The sequence below is a fragment of the Perognathus longimembris genome, chromosome 14 (assembly GCF_023159225.1).
Source record: "Perognathus longimembris pacificus isolate PPM17 chromosome 14, ASM2315922v1, whole genome shotgun sequence".
In the NCBI taxonomy this organism is placed as follows: domain Eukaryota; kingdom Metazoa; phylum Chordata; class Mammalia; order Rodentia; family Heteromyidae; genus Perognathus; species Perognathus longimembris.
In genome coordinates, this window is record NC_063174.1 from 37,903,241 (window position 1) to 37,930,028 (window position 26,788).

The 26,788-nt window shown below is 43.5% G+C and overlaps 1 protein-coding gene across 3 annotated transcripts in view; it reads right to left on the reverse strand.

Moving 5' to 3' along the window:
- Positions 1-246: 246 nt before the first annotated feature.
- Slc8a3 (solute carrier family 8 member A3) overlaps positions 247-26,788 on the reverse strand; it is a 140,647-nt gene continuing 114,105 nt past the window's right edge. The window contains exons 3-8 of one of the 3 annotated variants that reach the window (XM_048362367.1): positions 17,850-17,956; positions 10,477-10,494; positions 6,463-6,587; positions 5,823-5,922; positions 3,913-4,185; positions 247-1,462 (exon numbers count right to left, since the gene is read on the reverse strand). In XM_048362367.1, coding sequence (XP_048218324.1) covers positions 1,086-1,462; positions 3,913-4,185; positions 5,823-5,922; positions 6,463-6,587; positions 10,477-10,494; positions 17,850-17,956 — 1,000 coding nt within the window. In that variant the 3' untranslated portion in view covers positions 247-1,085. Of the gene's footprint in view, positions 1,463-3,912; positions 4,189-5,822; positions 5,923-6,462; positions 6,588-10,476; positions 10,495-15,405; positions 15,510-17,849; positions 17,957-26,788 lie in introns of all 3 variants that reach the window. The other 2 variants (XM_048362366.1, XM_048362368.1) reach the window with 2 other exon arrangements.

Here is a 26,788-nt window from a genome sequence, read left to right on the forward strand (position 1 = left end):
TTGTTTGGTTGTTGTTGTGTGTTTTTATTTGTGCCAGTACTGGGGCTTGAACTCAGGACCTCCTGCTCTCGTTTGGCATTTTCTCTCAAGGCTGGTACTCTACCACTCGAGCCACAGCTCTAATGCTAGCTTTTTGTGGGTTAACTGTAGGTAAGAGTCTCACAGAGTGTTCTGCCTGGGCTGACTTGGATCTGTGATACTAGGTCTCAGTTTCCTGAGTAGCAAAGGTTACAGGTGTGAGCCACTGGCACCCAGCACTTTGTGGTTTTGATTTCATTTTGATACAAGTACCAAAACTCCTCCAGCTTCCCAAGTTGATATGTAAGCATGCTTCCACTCAGCTTCCCTCAGTCCTCCAAAGAACTCAGAGAAAAAAGGAGAAGGGGGACAGGAAGACCTCATGGGGGCTAAGGGATGGCTGTGACCCAAGTGAATGGGAAGGGGTGTGTGTGTGTGTGTGTGTGTGTGTGTGTATGTGTGTGAAAGTTCATGCCTCTATCTGTTGGCTCATTTCTGAAGCTCCTTCAGTGGCATCTTTGTTGCTGACATCAGAAAGAAAAGACAAGGCAATAAGCAAAACCTGATGGAAAAACCAAGGCAAGCACAAGAATGATTACAACAAAAAGAACATCCGGCCCAGCCACGTGGTTATGATTCATTCTCAGCTGAATGAGAGAATCACAATGTGTTGCATTGGATAGACAGGAGGAGGCATTCTGCCCTCAGAGAAACTAGAAGCAAAGGAATAGTTGGAAGGTGGAACAGAAGGAGAGAGCTTGACCTTGGCTATGGGTCAAGGACATGAGGGGAAGGATGGATGGAGTAGAGGTGGATTTGTTGCTGTGGTTGGTTTGTAGTTAATTAATACTTTGGAAAGTGGGCGTTTCCTCCATTCTGCTTGATTGATTTAAGACTTTTGCCCTTTCCGTGACTGCCAGGGCCTGGGTCAGGTGAAGTTCCTGGGGCTTGAGTCCCGATTGCTGCCTCTCCGGGGCTGCTCATCCTGGCCCAGGGACTGGTACGGCAATGCCCTTCTCTTAGGAGAAGTCCTGGGCCTGCCCTGTCCGAGGCCTTGTTTTGCTGGCTCAGAACCCTTTGATGTAGCAATAGGCTTCCAGTGTGGCAAAGAGTATGTAGAGGAGCCACAGGCTCACAAAGAGCCACGTCGTGGCAAGCTTACAGCCACGAGGGCCTCCGAGCTCCCCGCCCAAGTGGGGTCGCCTTCGGTACAAGAGCACACTGACGCACACAAACGCAAAGATGGTGAAGAGAGTGACAGAGAAGGCCAGTGTGCCCGCTGACACGTGGAATTCCTGTCCCTGCAGGGCCCAGTAGATGGCGGCCACGGACCAAGCCAGGCCAATCCCCAGGAAGACATTGACGGCATTGCTGCCTGTAACGTTGCCAATGGAGGCGTCGGCGTACACATCCTGCAGGGCAGCGGCTTTGCTGGCAAAGGTATCTGGAAAAAGACAGAGACAAACGGGAGTGGTGGGAGCCTGAGAAGACCAAGGCCTGTCTTTGAATCTATCTCACAGATGACTGGGTAGCAAGAGCTAATAGTAAGAGATCACTACCAACTCTGCCATGCAGGGGCTAATGGTCTTGGGCAAGTCACATCATGGATTTGGTTTTCTTGTTTCTAGTCTGCAGGAGCCTGGAGGGTTCCCCTGAGCGATCACAGTCCTGATATTTGCCAAGTGGCCTTATTTTTCTCTTTAAACTTTTTTTTTGGGGGGGGGGGAGCGGGGTGTGTGTGTGTGTGTGTGTGTGTGTGTGTGTGTGTGTGTTGTCATTTTATGTCTTCCCAGGAAACTTTGACAGTCTGGGAAGCTGGTTAGAACCTGACTGTAACTTTCATATGGGTATTGACTCGACTCTGAGAATGCCTATGGATTTAGGGCTGGGCTTAGGACTCTGATCTTCTGTTATTTCTTCTCCAATCTATTCTTCTCCTTTCCTGCAGATGGTTTAGGTCTCCTAAGACCTACATCCTAGTGATTCTAGGAATCTCATCCAGAAAACCTTCCCCATATCATTGCCTGATTTATTTTCATGTTAGCCAGACCTCTCCATCTCTAATGTACAAATCATCCCACTAATCATTTTCCTACAGTATGATGCATGCTCACATCCTCTCCCAAAGGGTGTGTTTCCTGAGTGCAAAAAGGGTTCCCCTTGGCCCAGCCAGCAGACCAGGACCCAAAGAATTTATGCAAGTTTACATAGTAAGGTGACCAAAACTCGATTCTAAAAGGTTCACGTTAGGGTCTTTTCCATACTACCTACGTCCAAAAAGCTTCAGCCAAAGCCATGAAATCAATTGTGTGGGCCATAGAGTAACCTTCCTAAAGCCCCCAATGCTATCAGCTATGTTTTGTTTTTCTGGAGCAAATGCCAGGACATGGAAGTGCCCCAAGCTATCTTCCTGCCTAAGTCCTGACTCATCTCATCATTGTCAATTTTCTCAGATCTGCTGGAGTAAATTTCTTGCTTTTCCTTGCCTATGACCTTATCTCTTTTGCCACCGATCCTCTGCTATTTCTTCTCCCATCTATTCCTTTTCCCACATCTGCCCCCTTCCCTATCATGATTCAGGTCTCTGCAGGCTTGAATAATAGTGGTTATAGGGAATCTCATCCACAATACCTTTCCTGCAGCACTCCATTTTTTGTCACCTGTGTTTCATGTTAGCCAGACATCTTCATCACTAATGTACAAATCATTCCACGGATCTGCATTTGGTTGGGGAAAGGGGTCTTCTTAGAGTGTGGTGTAGGCTCACTTGTTCTAGTATTAAACACACGGAGGGTGTTTCCTGAGTACAGAAAGGGTTTTTCTGGTCCAGTCAGTAGACTGGGACCTGATATGGTTCATCTCCACCTCTTGTAAGAGAGCTGTTTCTCCCTAAGGTACTTGGAGCTGGCCAGAATTCAGAGTTCGGATGGGCTGAGGACCTCAACTGAATTAAGTAAAGAATGTGGTCTAATGTAGCCCCTCTATACCAGATAACTCCTACTTGCCATTCAGGCTCAGCTTTCATGACAACATCCCTTGGGATCCATCCTTTCCTGATTCCAGCCTAGCCTAAGTCTCCCTGCTTTACACTTTTCCTTCACAGAACTGATTGCAAGTATAATAGAGTATTAAGCATAGAACCCTTTACTAGACTACAAACTCAGGGTGGAGAAGGAAATACACCCATCTCGCCCATTTCCCTGACAATGGACACAATATTGTATCAGGCCAAATAGGAGCTCAGTAAACAGCTATCCAAGGAATGAACTAAGGGGTGCCTACTCCTGTTTGTTTAAAATAAAATAAGACTATTCCATTCATCCTTTGAAAGGACAAATCTCAGCAGGCTTCCCTCTCTCCTCCTGCTAGGAGACACTTCGCACTCACAGGTCCATACAAGCAGAGAAGGCCAAGAATTCCTGCAGGCAAAGGCATAAGCTTCTTCAAGCAGATTAAACTCTAGTGTCTCAGAGACTAACAGAGGTAAGTAGAAGGGCATTTTCTATATTCTTTGCCTTCCATTTTAGTGTCCTAATAATATAATGTAGAGGTTAAGAAAGTAGGGCTACATATTTGAGCAGGTAGCTTAACCCTAGTGGAAAGAAACCTCAGTTTCCTCATCTGTCATGTGGGGATAAGCTTCCCTAATTAGTAGGGTTTGGGTGAGTATTACAAGGATTGAATGTATGAATTGTGAACATCAGAAGTGTTCAGGTATGTTGGATAGCACCATTAATATTGTCATTAGTCTCTTGGATTAACTTTTGTGTACTTCAAGAGCAGAGTCTGTGTTAAGCTCAGATCTGAATTGCCAAAAGAGAAGGAAGCAGAATGCAGGGATCATTAGAAGCAGGTACTATACCTTCTTTACAAACAAATACCTCTCACTCTCACCTGGTACAGAGGTGCCAAATGCCACAAAAACCACAGCGGTGACCGAATCCTTGAGACCAATAGTGCAGCCAAAGTGAGAGGCCAGGTCCCCAATGATGGCGGTGAGCATGCCGATGATGAGGATGGAGACGACGAAGCAGGCCCAGCCATGGCAGTACTCGGTGGGGGGCACACAGGCAAATAGCACCTTCCAGAAGACCGTCAGGAAGTGCATGACATAGTCAAAGCAGGATGGCAGTCTCTCCTCCCCTGATTCATCTTCATCCTCTTCCCCTGCTGGAGTCAAGGTAAAGAGACTCAGGAAAGGTCATCCAGGTCATTCATTTATGAGAAAATCAAGTCTAACCCACATTCCAAATATCTACAGTCATTTGTTCATTGGTCAACTTGAATTCAGTAGTGTGGTAGAGTGGTGAAATAAGAAAGAGGGAAGAATAAGCTCTAAAGATATACAGCGGGAAACACAGAGGGAGAGAGTAGAGGAGAAAGAAAGGAGGCTGGAACTGGCTGCAGTAACTGCCTAGGAAAGGAAAGGAAAGAAATTGGCCCCAGGCTTTCTCTCTTCACTGGATGCCAGCAGAGCTCCTCTTGAATTTGCCAACCGGACTTCCATAAGGACCATCCTGACTCTGGTTATTTTCTATCCTCAGAGGGATGGGATGTCATCCCAGATCCTGCAGGTACAACAGAGAGCTGGTACCAGTGAGCGAGCACTGGAAGGAGCAGTGTGAAAGTAGGGCAACAGTGGCAGCAGCAATCCTCCTTCCTGGCCGTACTTTTTTGCTCTGGCTCTAGGACCTTGGGGACTCTTCTGTTGCTATGACAACAAAGCCTCATGAAAAAAAAACAAAAAAACAAAAAAACCCTGACAAGGCCAGTAGTTCTCAGCAGTACAAGGAGGGCTCAGTGGTGTTGACAGGCAATAGAGGGGGTGGTTTGGAGACACTGTCCACCCTCATTCCAACAATTTTGCAGGCCTCTGGGACTCCTAGCTGTGCTGTAGCTCATTGTGCTGGGGCCTACCAATAAATCCAAAGGAGAAGTTGCACTCACCCAGAGTGGAGATTTATCAGTCAATGCAAAGCATTTTTCTCAAACTCCTGTTCCTACATTTCTATATTGGAGTTGTTCACCATTTTATAGAAGAGAGACCAAACAAGAAAAAAAGAAAGGAATGATGGAAATCAGAATCAATTGGATGCTTATTATTATTACTAATAATAGTAGTAGTATTTTGTGATGATACTGGGGCTTGAATTTAGGGCTTGGGCATTGTCCCTTAGCTTTTCTGTTAATAGCTGGTGCTTTACTACCACTTGAGCTATAGCTCCTCTTCCACATTTTTGGTGGTTAATAGAATCACATGGAAGTTGGAGGCATGATTCAGTTAGTAGAGGATCAGCCAATGAGTGAAATCATCAGATATTGAGTTCAAGTCTCAGCCTCAGAACTAAAAAAAAAAAAAAAAAAAAAAGAACAGCCTCACGGACTTTCTTGCCTGGGTTGGCTTCCTCAGGTCTCTATCTTCTGGGTATCTAGGATTACAAGCATGGACCACTAGCACACAGATTATTGGGTGTTTACATGTTCCTAACTCCATACTCCTCCACCTTTCTGAGGAAGGCAGCAATAGCTCTCTTTCGGGATGAAGACACTGAGGATGGTGAGGATACTTACTCTTGTTCCCACTGAAGAATCAAGATTTGAAGGCAGACATAGCCACATTCTTTAGGTTACTCTATGATTCTTCCAATAGGACACAGTGAAGCATGTGAACATCTAGGACCAGAGCCGTGAAGACTGGATGTAGGGCTCTTCGTGGAACTGGTGGACAGCTGATGGGGTTATAGCCTTCCTTCTTAGGGGGTTGTGTAATTCTTTCAGTAAGGCCATCTTGAGGGCCCGCTTACCTGCACTGACTGTGATTGCCTCCATGAACTGGTCTCTCCAGGAATGAGTTCCCACAACCAAGGCCAGGTTTGTCTTCTTTACCAGTTTGTCCACTGTAGTCTGTTAGAGAGAGAAAGACTTGGAATCATGAGGTTAGAATGCTCAGAACCAATGAGGAGTCTGGCACTTTAAGAATGAAAGGCGCCTTGCACTCCAGGGGTTCAGAAAGTTCTGTCTGGAATGGCCTTGGGTAATATCCTCAGGGATAACTCTCTTATTTCCTTTTCCTAGGGTTGTAACTTCTCACGTTGAATCTTCAGCAATACGATAAAGAATAAGAACATGATGTCAATAAACCTTGCCCTGCAGGAATGAGTTTTAGTGTCTTTACTTAAAAATACAGTTAAACAATTGTGATGGCATATCTAGGGGCTTTCTAGCCCATATATTCCATATTCTACATTATGTGTCCTTATAGTATTCTAGCTTACAAATAGCTAGCACTATTTGTTAAGTGTAAGAAATGGGGAAACTGAGCCCTGGCCATGGAGAACTTGTTTGGTTTCAAGTTCACATATTCAGTGATTAAAAAATGAAACAATAGCATGTGTTTTCTGCCCTCCACTCTATTATTCAACTAGATCTTACTGATGGCCTGACCTTGAACTCATAGGATTCTTCAATGATGACCTCTAGTTTGGGATGTTCACCCAAGACTGGCTTTCCCATCTCTGCTATCCTCTTGGCCTCCTCTTCCTCCACAGTCAGCTTTCTATCTGTCACCTCTGCAAAAAGAAAATAATAATCAGACTAGGATTCTCTGGAATTCTAAAGCTCAGACTTAGACATGGTCATTGAAAACAAAGCAAATATCTTTCAGGAATGCGGGCTTTGTGTACTTTTCAAAGAATCCTCTGTGAGATACTGAACACTTCATGACGATCAGACCACAAAAGGGTGAGTTGTAGGCCTTGAATAAGCATTTCTCCTTCTATTTTATACCTGGGTGGACCATCTGAGTTAAAGAGGAGTAGGAAAGAAGCCCAATCTCTTGACTTGGTCTAACTGTTGAGTCTGATTCTTTGTCCAGCTACTTCATGGAAGAGTTCTAGGGCCTTCCCAAATTCATCCAATAGGAAATTCTAGCAGTTGACACCTGTTTCCAATGTTGTTGACACTATTCTTCCCATGAAAGAGAAAGGAGGTATATTTCCAGGGATATCTACATTGCATACAAGTGGCTATTATCCAAGTGGCTATTATGGGAAACTTTGAACCCCTCCCCCCCAACTCCCTGGTGTTCCACTAAAAGATCCCCAGGATTTTGTTACAATTCAAGTACATTTCTTCAGGAACACAAACACTTTGCTCAAAAACAAAAATAGAAGAGAATTCTTCCTCTGTTTTCTTCTGAGTCCGTCTCTGTGTCTCTCAGCATCTTGACTCATTTACCAGTGATCCTTTCTCAAGTTAAATAGTTAAGACACTTTCTGCTTCAGCTGGTGAGTCCATTTTAAGACTACTTCACCATGAAGACATGTTTTCTGGATTAGAGTGAAATAGAGATTGAATCTTTTTTATTCCCCTTTGATTAGAAAATCACTCTTGGTAGCCTGTTTCTTTCAGAGCTCATTTAAGCACCCTCCCATCCTAGGCTACATTCTCACATGCAATTAATTCTTTTATTCGGCTCTGTAATTGCTTTCATCCCACACAGTAAACCTTCCAGGGGGATCCTCCAGTTCTTGTATAATCTCAAGGACAAAAATGGGTCAGAGGCCAAAAAATGTTCTCCTTTCTCTTTATCTGGGGAATTTATGGAGATGAAATGTGTGTGTGTGTGTGTGAGAGAGAGAGAGAGAGAGAGAGAGAGAAAGAGAGAGAGACAGTTCTTGAGATTCCAATGAAAAAGAATTCACTGGAAAGTCTATAAGTCAAAAGTATAAGTTACCAAGTAGATATTTTATGCAAAGATTTTCTTAGTTGACCTGGATGATGAAGATAATGTGAGAGTGTTCTGGCTCTGATTCCTGAGTCTGGTGAAATACTTTAATCAGTGTTTCTAGTACTTTCAAAAAATGGGAGCTATCCATGGTGCTGCATCTTGTATTAACAATTATTTCTTGAGGGCCAATGTCCTGTATGTTTCCAAGTCAGCAGATACCCTCTGGTAGCCTGACTTCAGTGATGTTATTGAACCTGAGTCTTATTACTTAAATCTAAAAGCAAATTTATGTGCATCTAGGTGTTTGGCTGTCTTTGAGACCAACAATCCTAGAAACAAGACTGCAAGCCACAGTGGGATAAAGCCCTTAGAAAGAGCTACATAGATCCCCTTTGTAAAAATAGGTACTCTTTTCCTCTGCCTATAGCTTTGGGCACTGACTCGTACTGCCTATCACAGAAGTGACAGTGTTATTCTACACCTCCCTCTGTAGATCCCCCATGTCATCTTTTACATGTGCCACAGGAATTTTATACCAATATAATGAGCTCTCCAGTGACATATAAATGTATCTGTCTAACCTCTTGTCTAGCTATCAATCTAGTACTATATCCACCTGGCAGATTATTGATCAACCTATTGACCTGTCCACCCCTGTAAGTGACAGTTTTTCCATCTACCTTTCTGCAAAAATCTCATTGGCAAATAACTACCCCTCTATCTTTGGATCTCCACAGCCCCACAGGTACTCTGAATATATCTGTTAACTAATTTGGTTTACATACTGTTTCAGTGTCTTGAAAGTAATTCCTGTCTTTTCCTACTTTTGTCATGATCATTGCTTTAAATTCAAACTGTTAAATTTCTTGACAGAATGTTAAGTCTCAAACATAAAGCCTAATTAAGGGCTTCTAAATTAAAGGCTTCCAGATCAAATGATATAGAAACCTTTAATGAAACAAGAAAACTTTAATGATTCTTATAACTTATTTATATAGCTTCATAGGATTTCAAGTGCCTAGAACTTGTAATCTTAATAGAAAGAACAAATGATGTTGATTTGGACACTAAGTAATCCAAACTCTCAGTTCTAGGGTTTAGGGAGAAAGGTGGGAGAAGGAAGGCCAGGTAGAATATGATTACAGTGGAAGATTGTGCAAATTTAAGAAGAACAAGCACTTCCTAGGTCAGACAGTGAATGGGCTGTGAATACTTAGCAGGCATCCTCAGAAAGAAGTGGGAGGATGTGGCTAAGCCTCTCATTCCAAGTCCCCTGTACTGCTAGAGTGGGTCAGGATGAACATTCTTTCTGCCTTTTACTACCAAGTGTTGCTAATCATGTTGTCCTGGTTCCCCAGAAAATCAAAACAAAGGCTTGAAATTTCCAGTTGGTTTAAAGCCTAATTAAAGGTTCCTATACTAAATACATACAGATTTTATCTCATTTTAGCTTCCATTGGTATTTGAAAGATATAATGAAATTTAACTTAAGTCACAATGATTGTGTGTGTGTGTGTGTGTGTGTGTGTGTGTGTGTGTATGAACTGAAACAAAGAAACCTAATTATGTCCACATACCGGAGGATAAGTAGAGAAGTAGAGTGGGAAAAAAGCTGATGCTCTAAGATCAAAACCTTGGGGGAAGAATGAAGAACAGGGGTTGGGGGTAGATCTTAATTTGTTGGTATACAAAGGAGTCAACAAGTCAAGGAAACTGGAGTCATTTTCTTCACAAAAGAAAAATGCAGAGATTTCCTACTTTTTTTTTGTTTAAGGCTATAAGAAGGCCAATGACCTTCCTGTTTACATTGCCTCTTCCTCATTCTAGGGTAGAGCCTACAGATGAATACCAATAATCTCTGTAAATGTTTTGCCTTTGAAATGACCTTACACTTTTGCTAAGTTCAAAGAACTGATGGAATGTAAGATGTTCTTTTGAACACACTGGAGTGATGCCTCAGAGCCCACTTTGCCTACATCAAGAGTTATTATTTGCCAGTTCTGGAAACATGCTTTCATTTCTGCTCACAAAGTTGGATGTGCCTGTCTAGTTTCTATTCTTGCAAACATACCAACAAAGTAGTTGAGCATCCTATGTAGAACCTAGTTCTATACAAGAATCTCTCCAAAATAAAGACTCCAAATCTGTATTTTTGACCCCATCCCTCTTCTTGTTGGTTATAATGTACAATTAAAAAATGAACCCAAATCCTAGCCATTTAGGTCTCAGCTATGATGAGTTAGAAGCTCTCCAGGATCAGTAATATTCCAAATTATTAATTTTTTTGCCTTTCATGTTCTTATAGCAGCTGTTGATCATTTCCCTTAGGTCACCTGGGATCAAGTGTGTTCTTTCATAATATATAATTACAATTCTATTGGAAGATTGATGGTTAGATTTTCTCCATCTCTTTCCCAGTAACGTGAGGTACAGATGAATCAAGACATAAGAGATATCCCACCATCTTCATGGTAAGTTTCATTTTTCTTCCTAGTCTCAGAGCAAATGAGCTATGCACATATCCACATCCACTGATAGAAAAGATGCTCAAGAAATTGTGGACTTCCTTACAATTGCTTCATATGGGGAGGTAAGTCTCCTAGTCCTTAGGAGAACTTGTCAGGTTAACTAGAGCCTGCCATTCTTATTAGGCAAATCAATGGCCATTGATCTGAAGCTAAATAATAGCCTTGGCAAGAAGTAGAAAAGAGGAGGAAGATACCTCTTACCTGGAGATAACAGGAGCGCTGTTTGTAAGTGGATACCAGACAAGGGGAAGAAAGAAAAGGAAAGAGTATTAAGGTTCCATCTTGAACGTATTCTCAAACTTCGTTCTGATCAAGTAAGGAAAGCAGTGAGCTTAGTAGGTGAGGGCTCAGGAGGACATGCACAAGGCAGCATTTGGAGCATGCGCAGCAGTAGCAGCAGCAAGAGGTGTGGGCAGCTGGAAAGGCTGCAGAGCAGTTACAAGAGAGTTATTCCCATGTATTCCTGCAACCTGAAAGCTAGGAAATAGAGGAATGAGGACAAGGAGACCAGATGAGTGGGACATAGACTGAGTTGTGATCCACTGAAAAAAGGAGTGAGAATCCAGTTACCATGAAAACTATCTAGATCACAACCCTGATAGAGAAACTGGCTCATCAGTGGTTAAGTATGACCACGGGGTTCGAATGGGAGCTTGGGGCTCTAGATGTTTGAATGAGTTTGAGTGGGAGTTCAGGGTACCAGAGTGATACCTTGCCTTTCTCTAACTTCACAATTGGATCATGCTACATTCCCCAGCACCCACTAAGGTTTTCATGGTTACAAATGGCATCTTAGCTGCCATGTTGGCCAAAATTTTGATTCATCCTGAAAGAATGACATAGTGAAAAGTAAGTCCTATCAAATGCATTCCTAGAAATGGTTTGTCTTTTTTTTAAACAAAAAGCTATATCCTAGAGGTCAGTGCCATGGACTTCTCTCATTTTGTATTACTTACAACTAGCAAAATCCCTGCACCTTGTAGTGTTCTATCAAGGTTGTTTGTTTGCCATCTATTTGGGCAATTACCTTTTCCATAGATCTTATCTATGATTCTATATCGCTATGTGGGTTTTGTTTCAGAAAGGGAAGGCAGATATTCCAAGACAGAGAGGCTATCATATCAAGAACTATATGTACATGGGAGATGGCAAATGCAAGATTCCCATATGGATTGAGAAACGGAATCAAAGACATATCTAGGCTGCCATTAGACATTTAATTTGTACTTATGCTAAACTTTCTTAGATTTCAAGGCTCCAAAATGAAAACAATCCCAACAACAATCTTGTGACACCTCATGCTTCATCTTGATGGTGTTGTGGCACATCCCTTGTTCCTTGGCACTTGTGAAAGAGAAGTTAGGAAACATTCTGTCACATACTCTTGGTGCACTTGGCGACTAATGGAGATTGGTGAGAAAGAAATCGATGTTTATGTGTGTGGGAGGTCTGTCAATTGTTACTTCTAGTCATCTCTATGAATGCAACTCAGACCTGGGATCCAGCATTCCAGTCATCGAAGACTATCATCAGGTGAATGGTAATTGACTTTTCTCATCTACACAAGGAAGCAATAGGCAAGTGGATCTCCTCATTATGTTGAGATGATTTTCCAAGGGAGATGAATTATTCTGCTTCTTCCATGGTTCTGTATGGAAGAAACCGCTCCTGGCCCTCAAGTTGCACTGAAGGCTTCACACATTATTGCACTCGGGTAGGTCGTGTCTCCATGAATCTGAGACTTCCCATTGAGTGCTCACAGATGTGTCTGTGAGATCCAGGTAGGCCAACTTTGAGTGACACAATGCCTCCAGGGTGTTTTTTCTTACTGCTGCTGCTGCTGAGAGAAACTGGAGCTGAACTTTCCCCTGTACTGATCCCCAGGGTTGAATGAGAGTCATTTATTTCTGTCTAGACACTCCAGGGACAAGTAGAAAAGAATAGAGCTCTGAATCACTAGAAGCCTTTGGGGGCACTTCTCAAGGTGAGTCCCTGGATATGGAAAGAAGAGGAAAAAACAGGTTCCATGATTGGAGGGCAGTGTTTTCCTTTCCCGTCTGATCCTTCCAGTGATGAAGCTCAGGGCCAAGAGCCTTGATGGTTCTTGGCATTCTCAGAAGTTTACATTTAGACTGTAGACCCACGCCACTTCAAGGATATGGTGTCTCCTACTTATTCTTCTGTTTATACCTCTCCCCAGATTGTCTAGAGCTTTTAATAACACATCTGAAATCTGTTTTGTTTACCCAGAATAGAGTCTCCTATTTCAAATCCAGAGCCTTTTTTGTCTTAAAGAATGCAATTGTCATTTTGACCAGGCAGAGACTACATCATTCTGAATGCCTAAGATGCTCCTATATAGCAGTGATAATGAAAAGCAATTTCCACTGCACTGTCTCTCACTCTGAGAACAGCAGGGAATTCTGCAAATCAATAATGATTTTCACTTGATTCTGAGTCTAGACAATCAGGGTTTATGACCTTTCACCCTACGATCCAATGCCAGTATCTGAGAAGAACTGAAGAAACTGAAAATTACCCCTTAGACTATAAAGCAGGAGGTTGGGCAAGTGAACGTTTTCTTACTGGCAGCTTCCATCTGGGCATCTTCCATGTGGGCTTGCTGAAATCTTTGTCTTCTCACCTACTCTATTCCCTGGGTCTAAATTCTACTAGGAGTTTCCTGCACTCTCCTTGGACAGAGAATCCAGTGCAAACAGGAAGATGTCCTCAAATGGGGAGTAGCCATGAGCATTTGCATTTAGTCAGGTTTCCTTCCTCTGTTACTTATTTTTTTAATTTTTTTCCCAGGGCTTGAACTCGGGCCTGAGCCTATCCTTCAGCTTTTTTTTTTGCTCAAGATTAGCACTCTACCAGTTGAACCACAGCTACACTTCTGGCTTTTTGATAGTTAATTGGAGATAAGTCTCATGGACATTCCTGCCCAGGCTAGCTTCAAACTGTGATCCTCAGATTTCAGCCTCCTGAGTAGTAAGGGTTGCAAGTATGAGCCACTGGCACCTGGCAAGTTTCTTAAAGAGCACAGGGCTTATTTTAGTCCACTTTATGTCTTGCTATTGGTAGGAGGTTTTAGGGGAGGCAGAAAAACATCTTTGTTGGTAGAATAAAGCCATAAATGGGCCTCTAATTCCTTCCTCCTGCTTGGAGTCTCTTCCTTCCTTCCAGTGCCTTATACTACCCTTTATAATACTTTCAACTGCACCTAAGTTGCAGGGAATTGTAGAAATGGGTGACTGTAATTTTCAATAGCCTTGGATAGCTTATGTTTCTAACCAATCCTGAAGATGTGGAGTACATGCACCACAGAGATGGGAATGAGGTAGGGCAGGTGTGGAGGAAACTTCTGAGAATATTGTTGGTGACAAGAACTGGATTGCTGTCTAGAATACAATGTGAGAAGCAACAACAGGAGAGACCCCCTTCTGCAATCTCCAGGAGTCAGGTTGATGGCAGCATTGTATTCGGTGAAGAAGAAGGCGGGCAATGCAGATGGAGAGGAATTCTTCCACTACAGCCCTACATGTGCGCATGTATCCAAACCAGTGATGCAGAAAGTACTCATAGACAGCACCCAGCAAATGAGGATGATGGCTAATCAAATCTGAGAGACCTGTAAAAGAACTTTGGAAGTGTTGTTGCAAAATCTCTTAGCTTGTTGGCTATTTTGTACTCCCTGTCATGTGACTATGAAGCAGTTGCAGGCTTATCACTCCTTTTGGATAAACAAGTGGATTTCAGTGCTCCATTCTTTGTAAGTGTATCTCTCTTGCAGGAAAGCCTGATGGTCCTTTCCTTGGTTTTCTATAAAGGTGTTCTTGCTCACCCCCACATCTATTTCTCAACACATTCACGCTGGTGGCTGTCAATCATTTTCTTTGAGATGAAAAAAAGGCAATCTTTCCTTATATCCTTACATCCTCCCTGGCTGCAACGCCATCAGCTTTTTAGGTATGAACCTATGGCAGGTATTGAGATGAATCCAATGGAATGAACCCATGGTAAGTATTGAGGAAAGAAGAGGAGAGGCCATTGCTCTCATGTGAGATGCTCTAGTATCTGGGATCTGAGCAATATCCTCATTTTCAGATGCCAAACAAAGGCAGTGGTCCATGAACCATCTATCAGTCATCTTCAATAGCCATCTCTCAAGGATCAGCACCAGCACCACACTATTTCAGAGTCCGTTCCATTGGAAATTTCCTTCCTCTTGCAGACTTATGGGTGTTGAAGTTGCATTATCTTAAAGTGGCCTGAATAAGGACTACCAAAAGAATGGTAGAGAGGGTGGACAAGAAGCCAGGCAGAGTAAGAATGGCTGAGAATTTCTGGCTTCAGGACTACCTCAAGAGCCAGCTCTCTTGCTCTCAGAAGCTATGGCCTCTGACTCTTGGCGTTAACACCTCATGCCATAGTCTACTCAACACTCAATTGGGAAATAACTACATAATGCACTTACCTCCACGAAGGGCAGAGGGCTTATGGGCCACTCTGCAAGCCAATAGCCTGCCAAGCATTCAGGTTGAGGAATGCAGCAGAAAATGGTCAGAGCATCATGACACAATGGGCCCCAACCCCCACCCCTGGCCCTCCCTTCCCATATTGAATCTGGCTAAAAGAGTGAGGGGCAGCAGGATAAGGGCAAAGTAGAGGCACAGGCATGCAAGATGTCACTTTTCTTTCTTTTATTGTCTCCTCCCCAAACCACCAAGGACATTTCAATGTACAGGCTACAGTGTGGGGGTGGAGGGTAGGGAAAACAGTGGCAATTGGGTAACTGGGTAATTGTAGCGTCCGACAGGAAGTAACTCATTAGGGAGATGAAAAGTTGAGGCTGCAGTGCTGCCCAGAAGGTGGGAAAGGAGGAATTTGGAAATAAATTATGACTAAGAAGGCAGAGATGACACCGAAACAGGGTGAGAGCGAGAATACAGGAGGGAAAAGTTTTTTGTTTTTTTTAAGTCTACTGGTTGAAAGGAGAAGAGATGGAAAAGGGAAGGGGGTGGGGGGAGAGAAAAAAAATAGGGTTGTCTTTGCTTTTGTAAAATTCCTTTTCCAGTTTGCTGAATTTTTTTTCTTTTTTTCTTGTTTTGTTTTTAAAGAATCTCACACCTGATATTCCACGTTCCATCCATTTCGGTTCACCAAGGGCAATGAAGAAATTCTCTTGCCTTTCGTATTCCTCCTCATCTACTATTTTAACCCTTATGGTTTTCCTGTAGGGACAACAAGAGAGAGAGAGAATGTGTCGAGTGGGTGGGTAGGTTGACGGATCACCTGGAGCACAGTCTTTACAATCACCCCCCATCACTCGGCACATGCAGCCCCGTCCCGCCTCCGTACTCTTTGACAGGACTATGGTGGATTATGTTGTTCTCATATTTTTTAAAAATGGCCTTAGCTTTTCTTGTCTCCTTGGTCACAATTGTTCTTAGGGGTGAGAGGGAAAGGGAACCAGGAGCCAAGGACAGGTGGGCAAAGGAAAGGAGGACAGGAAGGGAATAAAGGAAGATCTGGGTGACTGGGTGATGGTGGGGAGGAGTGGTTTCAGATCCTGCCAAGGTTAGTAGGAAATGAGTTGGGCAGCACATTCCTTTGGGTGTCACATGGTAACTGGAATTTCTTTGGCCAACAGGTAAACCACCTGCCCACTAGAAATGACTGAGAGCCCTTCGACAACAGGCAAAAGATCCGTGGAATCCAGGACTGTGCCTTTTCTTTGTGTCTATGCCCACTTCTCACGTGAGCCTTGTGAAGTTTTTGAAGGAAAGTATGTATGATGAAGGGGAATTAGAGAGGGAGGAGAGCGAGAGAGAAAGGGGGAGAGAAAGAGGGGCAAGTTCTATTGCCTTTCTCATTTTTTATCTCCTAGTGGGACCAAAATAACTAAGTAGGATATAAGAATCCTTTACCCTGCCCATCCCTGTTAGAAAGGGATGCTATATCGCTAGGCTGACCTCCTATAGGCTGATTAATCTGGGATTGGTGCTTAAGAGGTTGGAAGTTTCTTCTCATCTCTGGGTATCTTAATGTAGAATACAGTGTTTTGTAAATAAGCCACCAGGAAACAACATTTTTTTTAAGTTACTCCCCTTCAAGAACTGGTTTGGGATTGGGATGTGAGCCAGATTCTTTTGTGTGGCTTCCGCTGGTTCTTCATGGAGCTACAGTGGTCACAAGTGGGTCCCATTAATGAGCCAGCTGGAATTGGCATTCTGTCTATTTGGACGGTGGCAGTAGAGGAAAAGGAGGAGGGTCTGGGCTCTAAATGCTGTCAAAAGGCAAAGAGTGAATGAATGAATGAGAGGGCCTATGTATCTTCAGATCCTCTGAGATTCTTATGACATTAGGAAGCTATGCTTTGCTTTGCTGCCAGCAAAGTAGCAAATTTATCTGACCTCGTTTGTTGCACACAGGACTTGCTATCCACTGTGTGTGTGTGTGTGTGTGTGTGTGTGTGTGTGTTTGTAAATATATTTTGGTCATTTTTTGCATCCTTTGTGGAATATTTTTTCATATCCTTCTCAGTGGAGAAGACAGAACACTGATAGTTGAAGCATTTGTGAGGGTATTTCTCTTTTGGTCCTAGATTTGGGATCATGGGCTGTGTATAAGATGTGAGTGTGGTTTCTGCAGCTGGGACTCCAGTGAGGGATGGGGATGAGGCTCTGCCTAGAGGGATGTCATGACAGCTGGGCCAATGAACTGGCAGCTCCCTCGCCACACAACAGGCTATCTAGGAACAAATCCCCCAACTTGTGTAGTGCAGACTTTGGGATATGCAAAATCACTTAATTCTGAAGTGACTTTTCACTCTGCAAAGTGCCATGGACTTGCCAGGGAAGCCTCCTCTCAGACCAGAGTTCTTTCTCTCATTATTGTAGCTTTTTCTAACTCTCTGTCTCTACTCCTTGCTGCTCTTCAATGGGAAAGTAGAGTAAGGCAGGCAGGTCTTTGACTAATGTCTGGAATGTAAGCCTATACTTTCAGCTCAGTGAAGGTCAGGGAAAGAAATAAGCTTTGATATTAGGATTGTGACAGATAAGATAGCTCCAGAGGGCTATTTTGGGAACCAGGATGAACCACAATCCACATACATTGATTCTCCAACTTCCTGGAGCAATAAGTTCAGCCTTAAGAATAGCTGCTCTGTGGGAATCTGTTTCCTTCTAGTGCTATCTCTTGCCTGGTGGTATCTGGCTGTTCTCTTTCCTATGGGCTAAGTCACTCAGGAGAAGCTGAGAGTCTGATGTACCTTATTTTCAGGGTGCTCTCTCTCTCTCTCTCTTCCCATTCTCATTTTTCTCTCCATTTATCATTTTTAATTGGTTCTTGAGCATTCCTCTTATATTTACCATGTGACAGGTTAGCTGGTGTTAGGACAGATCATGGAGCACAGAGAGGAGAGAGGAGAGGGAGAAGTGAAAAACAGTGAGAAGAAGAAACAAGGGAGTCCATCAGAAAGGTGGAAGGCAAGAGGAAGAGACTGAGAGAAAGGAAGAAATAGAAGAGAAAGGAAGAATGTTAATGTTAGTGTGGAGGACAGGGTACTACACCTTTCTGAAAACTCATATCCACCATGCGGGGGCCCATCATCTCAATGAAGTAATTCTTGTTTTTCTCATACGCCACATCACCAATTACCTTGATGGGAATTGTTTTGCTGTGGATGGAAAAAATAAGTATCATAAACAAAGAGCAGAGTGGGGGTGAGTCAGTCAGGAGAAGAAACAGAAGGACTAAAAAAAAAAAAAACAGAGAGAGATCCATAAAGACCCACGTCTACCCTCAAATCCCAGGAGTCCAGAGGAGAGTGGCTGCCCAGACCCCTCTTCAGCCTCCATGAGCTCCTCTTCTAGGACTTTATGTGGCGTGATGGGATGACTACACCTGAAAGCTGGAGAGAAATGGGACTATAAAGCTAAAGGGTCGAGGTCCTAATTCCATATATGCTTCATGATCTTCGACATATAATTCAGCCAATTATAAACAGAATGAATAATGCTTACACCATCCCAGCACAGTTGTGAGAGCAATCAAATAAATAAAACACCATCCTTCTGTTCTCTGGAGATATGTTCCAAGAGCTCCGTGGATACTAAAACCATAGACAGCATTGAGCCTGGAATATGCTATGATTTCCCCCCCTCCCCACACATAGCTATGATAAAGTTAGGCACAAGAAGAGATTAAAAACACAATATAGAATAATCACAACAATTTTCTGTAATAAAAGACATTTACAACTTACACATATTTTATTTCTGGAGTTTTCCATTTAATATTTCCTGATTATGGCTGACCGTAGTTAACTGAAAGTGTTTTCCCCATTTAAAGATTACAAATACTAGTGCATATTAATTGTACACATTAATGGGTTTTACTGTGACATTTCCATATCTTGTGATTTGGCAGTATCTGCACTTCCCAGGCAATTCTTTTTACCTTCTCCTCCCTCCTCACCCTATAGTCATCTCCAAAATGGTTCATGGGGAGTACTATTATATACAGATAAAGGTTTAGGCAATGAGCTTTGCTTCCTTATCCCTTTTTTGTTGTTTTTAATTTTCAAAATCAGTTCATGTTGACACAGATGCTTATGCATCTGTACAAGCAGGAATGGAGGGACAAATAGGCTGTGGGAATCTCTCCCAGAAATAACATTTCTTCTTTTCTGTATGCCAGGGACAATCTCCACAACCAAGGGAGTTCAGCTCCTGGAGAATAAACAGGAGGAGGAAAAAAAATCCAACTCACATAAGTCACAAGAAGCCTCAAAGATACTGTCTCTAAACAGTTGTCTGGTAGGGTTGTCTGCCGTAGGGCCGCATTGGTGAGAACATATCCTCCCTCTTCTAAGTCCTACAATAATCCCTACAATTAGACTGCTTTGTATATTAAAAAAATTCTTTTTTTAAAATGTGAATATAAACCCTTCTCCCTGTTCTCCTTCTTCTTCTTTTTCTTTGTCTTCTAGTTCTTCTTCTTTTCCCTTTCTCCATTGCTAGATGCTTTGAATCCAGCTAGCGTTGGGCCACTCCCCGGATGCTGCAGATGAGAGCTTGTTGCTGATGGAGTGGCATGGAGCAATGGGGGAGTAAGAGGTCCCCCAGGATCCCTGGTCTGTGTCCACACACATCTCTACTTCCAGACTGCCACCCCAGGCCTGATCTTCGCCTATACACATGCCTTCATCTTCAGCTCTTTTTTGCCCGTCCTGGAGCTTGAACTCTGGGCTTGGGCACTGTCCCTGAGCTCCTTTTTGCTCAAGGCTAGTGCTCAACCCCTTGAGCCACAGCGCCACTTCGAGCTTTTTTCTGTGATTAATTGGAGATAAGAGTCTCGGGGACTTTCCTGCCTGGGCTGGCTTCAAACCGCAGTCCTCAGACCTCAGCCTCCTGAGTAGCTAGGATTCTAAGTGTGAGCCATCGGTGTCTGGCTTAGCTCTTTTTTTTTTTTTTTTGAAGGAATATATTTACACTCTAATTTGGGACAACCTCTCTGCTCTCCCAGACTTCTGCAAGTCACCTCAGCACTAAGGTTGGGTGGTTACAGCGCCTCTGTAGTCTACCCTGATGATCTCACAGAACCAGCCCCGGTTTCATGGCTCCTAAAACAAATGTAATGGCAGTTACTAATATGCTCCTCTCCCTGCACTGACTGCCTATAAGGACCAAGACTCTAAATCATCATCCCTCTATACCCAGCCCACTCACTGGAAAACCTGGCTAGCTCCCACTGAAAGCAGGTCTGGGCAAGTTATGAAAGCCAGGCCACTGCAGCCTTTCTTCCTGGAGAGGATGGGGGAGTCTGGTGAGTTGTGTTGAACTCTCCCCTTGGTTCTTCGCTGTCTGGGTGGCCTTGGGATTCGCTGAAGTTCTTTCAGTCTCACGTATAAAATGGGACAATCACAACAACTTTACAGTGTTCTTAAATGAGACCACACATGGGAAGCACTTGGGAGGATATATGCTTTCTCTACTGAGTGTTGACTAAATAGCAACCATTATTACTGAGAGGAATAATGACCCCAGCGTGGTTGTTTTAGAGTAACATGGAAGAGACTCTTATCATCTCTAGCCATTAAATCAGAAAATAAGGGGAAATCAATAAATAGTACAGGGAAATAGAAGTCAGGTCGAGAGAGGGCTGGATAAAAGGGTATGCTTGATTCCTAAGGGAGTTATTAGAGGGTCTTTGAGTGCAACAAGGAGCACCTTTGACATTGTCTCAGAATTCAGCCTCTGCATCTGTCAGTAATAAGCTGGGGACAGGACAGACCATGTGTGGTACAATGCACTCGTACTTGTGTTTGCTATGATGTTTAGTGAACAGAGATGCCATTGGCATCTTTGATGAACTGAAGACAAGCAAAGACTGGCAGTAAGTAACAGCAAAAGGAATTCAGGTTGGCTGGTTGGAAAGCAACTGCTGGGGGGTGGGGTGAGAGGAAGAGAAGCATGGGGCTCCCTAGCTGAGATCATTTATGAAGAAGGCTTAAGTGGCTACCATGTCTGGAGGCTAGAGAATTCCCTCCCAGCTCTTGCAAACTGAGAAATTTCTCACTTCTCAACTCACAAACAAGGTCACAAGAACATGTAAATTTAGAAGAACCACAAGTCTGGTCTTGAGTTCTCTTTCCAAATCTATTCCCAAACAGGTTCCTCATTTTAGTCAATGGCTACCAAATGACCCCAGCCTCTAACCTGAGATCACCCTAGATTCCCTCATTTCTTCATCCCTCCACCTCAGCCTCTGCCCTGCCACTAACACCTTGACCATCACTTTTTCCTCAAGATCAAAGTAACACCTCTCCCTTGGACTTCCCTGTGTCTGCCTTTACTCCCTTCTTTCAGCCCCTTCTCCACATTACAGTCAGTGGTATGGATTAAAAATTCAGTCCAGTCAGGCATGGCAGGGCTTGCCTGTAATCTTGGTACTCAGGAGGCTATGGAAGGAACGTTTGAGGCCAGCCTTAGCTGTATAGAGAGATGCTCTGCCCCTCAAAAAATGCAGTCCAGGTCTGTCATACCCTTGCAGTTGGAATAAACGAGAAGCCCTTACCATGGCCTAGAGGAGTTTGCAGGAGCCATGTGCATTGACTTCAGACCTTAGACATCACATACTCCTCTTACTCTGTCTTCCAGACCCACTGGTCTTCCTGCTACTCAAGTCAGGTTCCTTTCCACTCACCCCCCGCCTTACTGTTCCCTCTGCCTGCAATGTTCTTCACTCAGGCTTCATCCTTTGGGTCTCCTCCCCATCTTCTCTCAGGGGAGACTTTCCATGGCTACCTGAGATTAAGGATGTCCTCTCCCCATAGTCCAGCATATCTCTCTGTTCCCTTCAATGCACGAGTCACAGCCTGAAATGAGTCCATTGGTTACTTGTTTACTGTCTGTCTGTCTCCAATGATGTGTAAGGTCCATGGAACAGGGAACCAGGGACCTTGTTTTTCTGAGTATATTAAAAAGCTCACAGAGGAGTCAGGCATTGTGTTATACACTTGCCATCTCAGCATTCTGGAGGCTCAGGTGGGTCTCTGTGAATTCCAGGGCCAGCCTGGGCTACACAGTCAAATTCTGTCTCATAAAACGAACAAGAACAACAAAAACCTTAGGGGAAGAGAATCAGCTGCTGCTGTCAGTCAGGGGCTAGAGGTTGGAGTCAAGGCCTAGCATTTCAGCTGAAGGCTGAGAGATTGGGCCACTTCTGACATTACACTTTGGAAGAAGTATTGTAGTACCCCGGCATAGTACGAGTAGGGTGAGGAGAGCACTATATCTCTATAGTGCTTACCTTGTTTTTTGGCATAGTTCTAAATAGTTTACTTAAAATGAAGTTAATCACTATAATGAAAGATTAAGTAATTTATTCCTCCCAACAAACCCATGAGGTAGGCACAGGCCTGATAAGATGCTATTCTCTCTGCATATGCTTTCTTATTTAATTTTCACTATCATCTGTGAGGTAGGTGCTATTTTCACCTCCATCCCTAGAGATGCAGTTCAATGGGATCAAAGAAGTTCAGAGTTGTTCAAGGCCATACTTAGAGAAGTGACAAGCTTTGGACTCTAATAGTATGTCTTGGGTCTCAAATGTAGATGTAGTGGGGAGATAGCCCCCAAGGAGACAGCACCTACTCTAAAGGGCATTGGAGCTTTGACATGACAACTTCCCATTGGTGAGAAGCCTCAGGGAGGTGGGCTTGAGTGATGTCTAACAAGGGAGTGGCCCCCCTATTTATGGTGGCATTAAACAAGATGATGACCTCACCTGGAGAAGTATGGCCAAAGTCTCCTCATGCTGCAGGAAGTCAAGCAAATGACCTCTAAAGATTTCATCTGGTGGTATGCTGATAACCAGCAATCTGGGGCTTGGTGGGAGGGGGACACGACACAAGTCCTGTTTTAAAGCATTTGCTTGCAACAGTGAAAAGACTCACACTGCATTCAATAAGAAACAATTTACAAAGTTTCTACATATAGAAAACTCAGCTCTCAGGAGCTGCTAGCTGTAGGAGCCTCTTGCAGCACACCATTGACAGGGTCAGACTTGGTTCAAATGTTTGAAAGAGGTTACAATGGGAACGGTAGATGGCTTTATGAATTATTGACATATGTGGAAGTTTCCTCAGAGTGGGTAAGTACTTGATGACTTGAGGCATGAACTTACTTATTCAAACTGCCTTTGGAAAAAAGGTTTAGAGAGTTGGTTTAAAAAAAAAAAGAACTATCTCTGTAATCTTATCTGAGTATATTGGAAACCATGTTTACTGGTATTGGAAATAGGAAATTCAAAGGGAATACCAAATTTGAGAGACACAGGGTAAAAAAAGAGAAATAACTACAAAAGCAATACTTGCAAAACTGTTTGGTGTAAGTGAACTGAACAGGGGGGGGAGGGAAAGGGGGGGAGGGAGGGGGGCATGAGGGACAAGGTAACAAACAGTACAAGAAATGTATCCAATGCCCAACGTATGAAACTGTAACCTCTCTGTACATCAGTTTGATAATAAAAATTTGAGAAAAAAAAAAAAGAGGGCTGGGAATATGGCCTAGTGGCAAGAGTGCTTGCCTCATATACATGAAACCCTGGGTTTGATTCCTCCGCAACACATATATACAAAAAGGCCAGAAGTGGCGCTGTGGCTCAAGTGGTAGAGTGCTAGCCTTGAGCAAAAAGAAGCCAGGGGACAGTGCTCAGGCCCTGAGTTCAAGCCCTAGGACTGGTCAAAAACAAAACAAAAAAAAGACTATAGGTGAGTGAGAAAGAGCTATCATCTTTTAAAAGACTATAGGAAGGGTGTGGCAGGAAGAATTTCTAAAATGCTTCACCAGAGATGCTGTCTAAATCCTTGGTATCGGGGCTGGGGATATGGCCTAGTGGCAAGAGTGCTTGCCTCGTATACCTGAGGCCCTGGGTTCCATTTCCCAGCACCACATATATAGAAAATGGCCAGAAGTGGCGCTGTGGCTCAAGTGTCAGAGTGCTAGCCTTGAGCAAAAAGAAGCCAGGGACAGTGCTCAGGCCCTGAGTCCAAGCCCCAGGACTGGCCAAAAATAAAAGTTAAAAATAAATAAATCCTTGGTATCTGTGAACATGCTGATATAAATGCCATAGGGTTACACAGACGGGCAAGTGACATGGCTCAGACAACTGAAAATAGGGACATTATCCAGGTGGCTGTGATCTAATTACATAAGCTAAAGAAAATGGGGAAGCCAAAAGGAGGTAAAGCATATGGGGTTGCAGGGGTGGGGGGCAGATTCAACATGCTGCTTTTAGTTTGAAGATGGGAAGGCATCCTGCTAAGCAGGCAGCCTCCTGGTACCAAGAGTGGTCCCTGATGATCGCCATCAAAGAAACAGGATCAGACCTACAACCACCAGCAACTGGATTCCACCAACACCAAGTGAACTTGGAAGCAGATCAGTTCCATGAATCTCCAGATTACGATTCCAGCCTGGATGATGCTGTGATTTTAATCCTGGGAGAGTTTGAGTTGAGACCTAGTCAAGCCTATCTGGACTTCTCTGTTCAGAACTGTGAAGCAGCATTGGGTATTGCTCTAAGCTTGTAGCTTCCTGGGGATTTGTTACTCAGCCACAGACAACCAATAGGACAAGATTAATTATTTTATAGATACAAGAACTGAGCCAGATGATCTCTTGGAACCACCTTGCTGCATCTATTTTGTAATCAGAATATTTTGTCCTGACAGAAAGCTCTTCGTGAGAAGTAGAGCAAGGATTTAGTCCTGAAGATACATAGCCTGGCAAGAATAGTGTTCTGTCTTCTGGCTTGTCCATGGCACTGTGCCTTGGTGCAGGGTTTGGTGTCAAGAGCATGGGCTGGATTTTAGCCATCCCTCGAGGAGCTTACGCAATGCACAATTTTCACCACTGTATGCATCAGCTCTGATAGGCAGACTGTTGACAGCTTCATTGGTCTAAACACACGCCTGAACTGATGGGCTGAAGCAGATTGATGGCTTTTATTGAATAATGTTCTTCAGTGTGGAGGATGGGAGGGAAGGGTGTCCAGATGTAGGGGAGAATGACAGGACTTCCATTGTTGTCTTGTTTATTCTGGATTCCCTTGAGTCTTCTGCTGCTGCCTGCAGCTTCCTTGTACCTATGACTAGCTGAGCTGATCAGAGAAAACCCAGGAGGATGTGACTTTCCCCTAGGCAAACTGTAAGAACACTTTGTCTCTACTGACAATTAGGACTTAACTGTGAGACAAGGCCAGAAGTGCACGTCCACAGTGCTGGAGACTTGATACTGTTCTGCTCCAGGATGTCTGCATTCATGCTGGGCACCAGAGCTCATGTCTGACAGCTCTGCTCTCCTAAACGCCTGCTTTCTGGGATGGAGGTGTAGCTCAGTGCTACAACATATGCTTAGCATTCTCAAGACCCTGTGTTTGATTCCCATCACCCAAAAGTAGCAGTTAACTCTCTCTCTCTCTCTCTCTCTCTCTCTCTCTCTCTCTCTGTGTGTGTGTGTGTGTGTGTGTGTGTGTGTGTGTGTGTGTGTGTGTGTGTGTGTATTTCCTTTGGCTGCAGGGAAACAGGTATGTGATATAACTGTGTGATTATAGGCTTAGGCTTCAGGTATGGTCAGATACAAAGTGGTACCTCCACCCCAAAGGGGCCACTCATTCTATTCCTCAAATGTCAAGGTGAAATGAGGAAATTTCTAACTTAGAAAAGTCATCTTTGAAAGTAGGTCCCTCTTTTTTTTTAAGGTTTCCATGAGATGCAGGAAAGCTATATTGGGTAGAACAGATTTTCAATCATACATTTTTATCCCTTCTTTCCTTTCTTAGAAGGTAAATATTTAGTCTTTCATCCAGGAATCAGAAACTCTCTGTAACTTCCATCCATCTATCCATCCATCTATCTCTACAAATTGTCCAACAAACTATATTCCAGTTATCCTTGTTATAATCCAAATGCATTATTTCTCTCCTTAACTTAGAAGCCTTGCTTTCTTCCTTTCCTCTTTCCTTCCTTCCTTCCTTTTTGTTCTTCCTCTAGCCATCCATCAATCCATGTACCTATTCATCCATTTCTTTCAATCAATGAATACTTATTAAGCACCTAATATGTGCCAGGGATAATTATCAAACAAAAAAGACACAGTTCCTGACCTTAAAGAGTCTTCTGTGTTATGGGAAGGCAGATAATTAATCAAGTAATTATTGTGAAGTCTGATAAGTATGATGATGGAACAAAAGCGGGGCTGAGGAAGTACATGGCCTAAAATAATGAGATCCATAATGCTTTTCCAGAGGAAAGAATATTTAATCAGGTTCCTGAATGATGAGTTCAACTGGTCTGGCCATAAGGAAGGGAATCCTGCAGAGAGAGAGACATCATGTGCTTGCTTGGGAGCACAAACATGGTGGTTTCAAGGGGGTGATGGGTTTAATCTGGCTACAACATCATGGGTATAAGCCATCCTGGGGAGTTTGGGATGCCTGCTCTCCTCCTTGCCAGATCCCTTTGCACCATTAAGACACAGCCAAGATATCATGCAGGTCATGGGTAAGAGTAGGGGACAAGGGGAGTGCTTCTGCACACAAAGTCCAGGCTCAACCTCTCACATGTACTGCCTGATGCATTTCCTGGCTGTGTAATGATCTTGCCTTTTGAGCTAAGTAATTCAGGAGCTCAGAATGTCTTTCCTCCATCTTCTTTGTTTTCTTTTCAGTGCTTATCTTAGCTCTGGGCATGGAGCTCAGAAATGCCTACATAGCCTCTGATTCTTTCCTTCATCTACCTCTAATCCATTCATTGTTTGTTTTACTGTTTCTTGCTCTCACAGAGCTTACAGTCCTGTGGTGAGGGAAGGGTATTATACACACAGAAAATATTCCTTTGGAGACTTGGGGTACAACTCAGTTATAGTTAGTGTATGTTGGGCCCTGAGTTTGATCCTCAGGCCACTCTTTTTTATTGCTCCCCTTTGCTTGCTTATGTGACGTT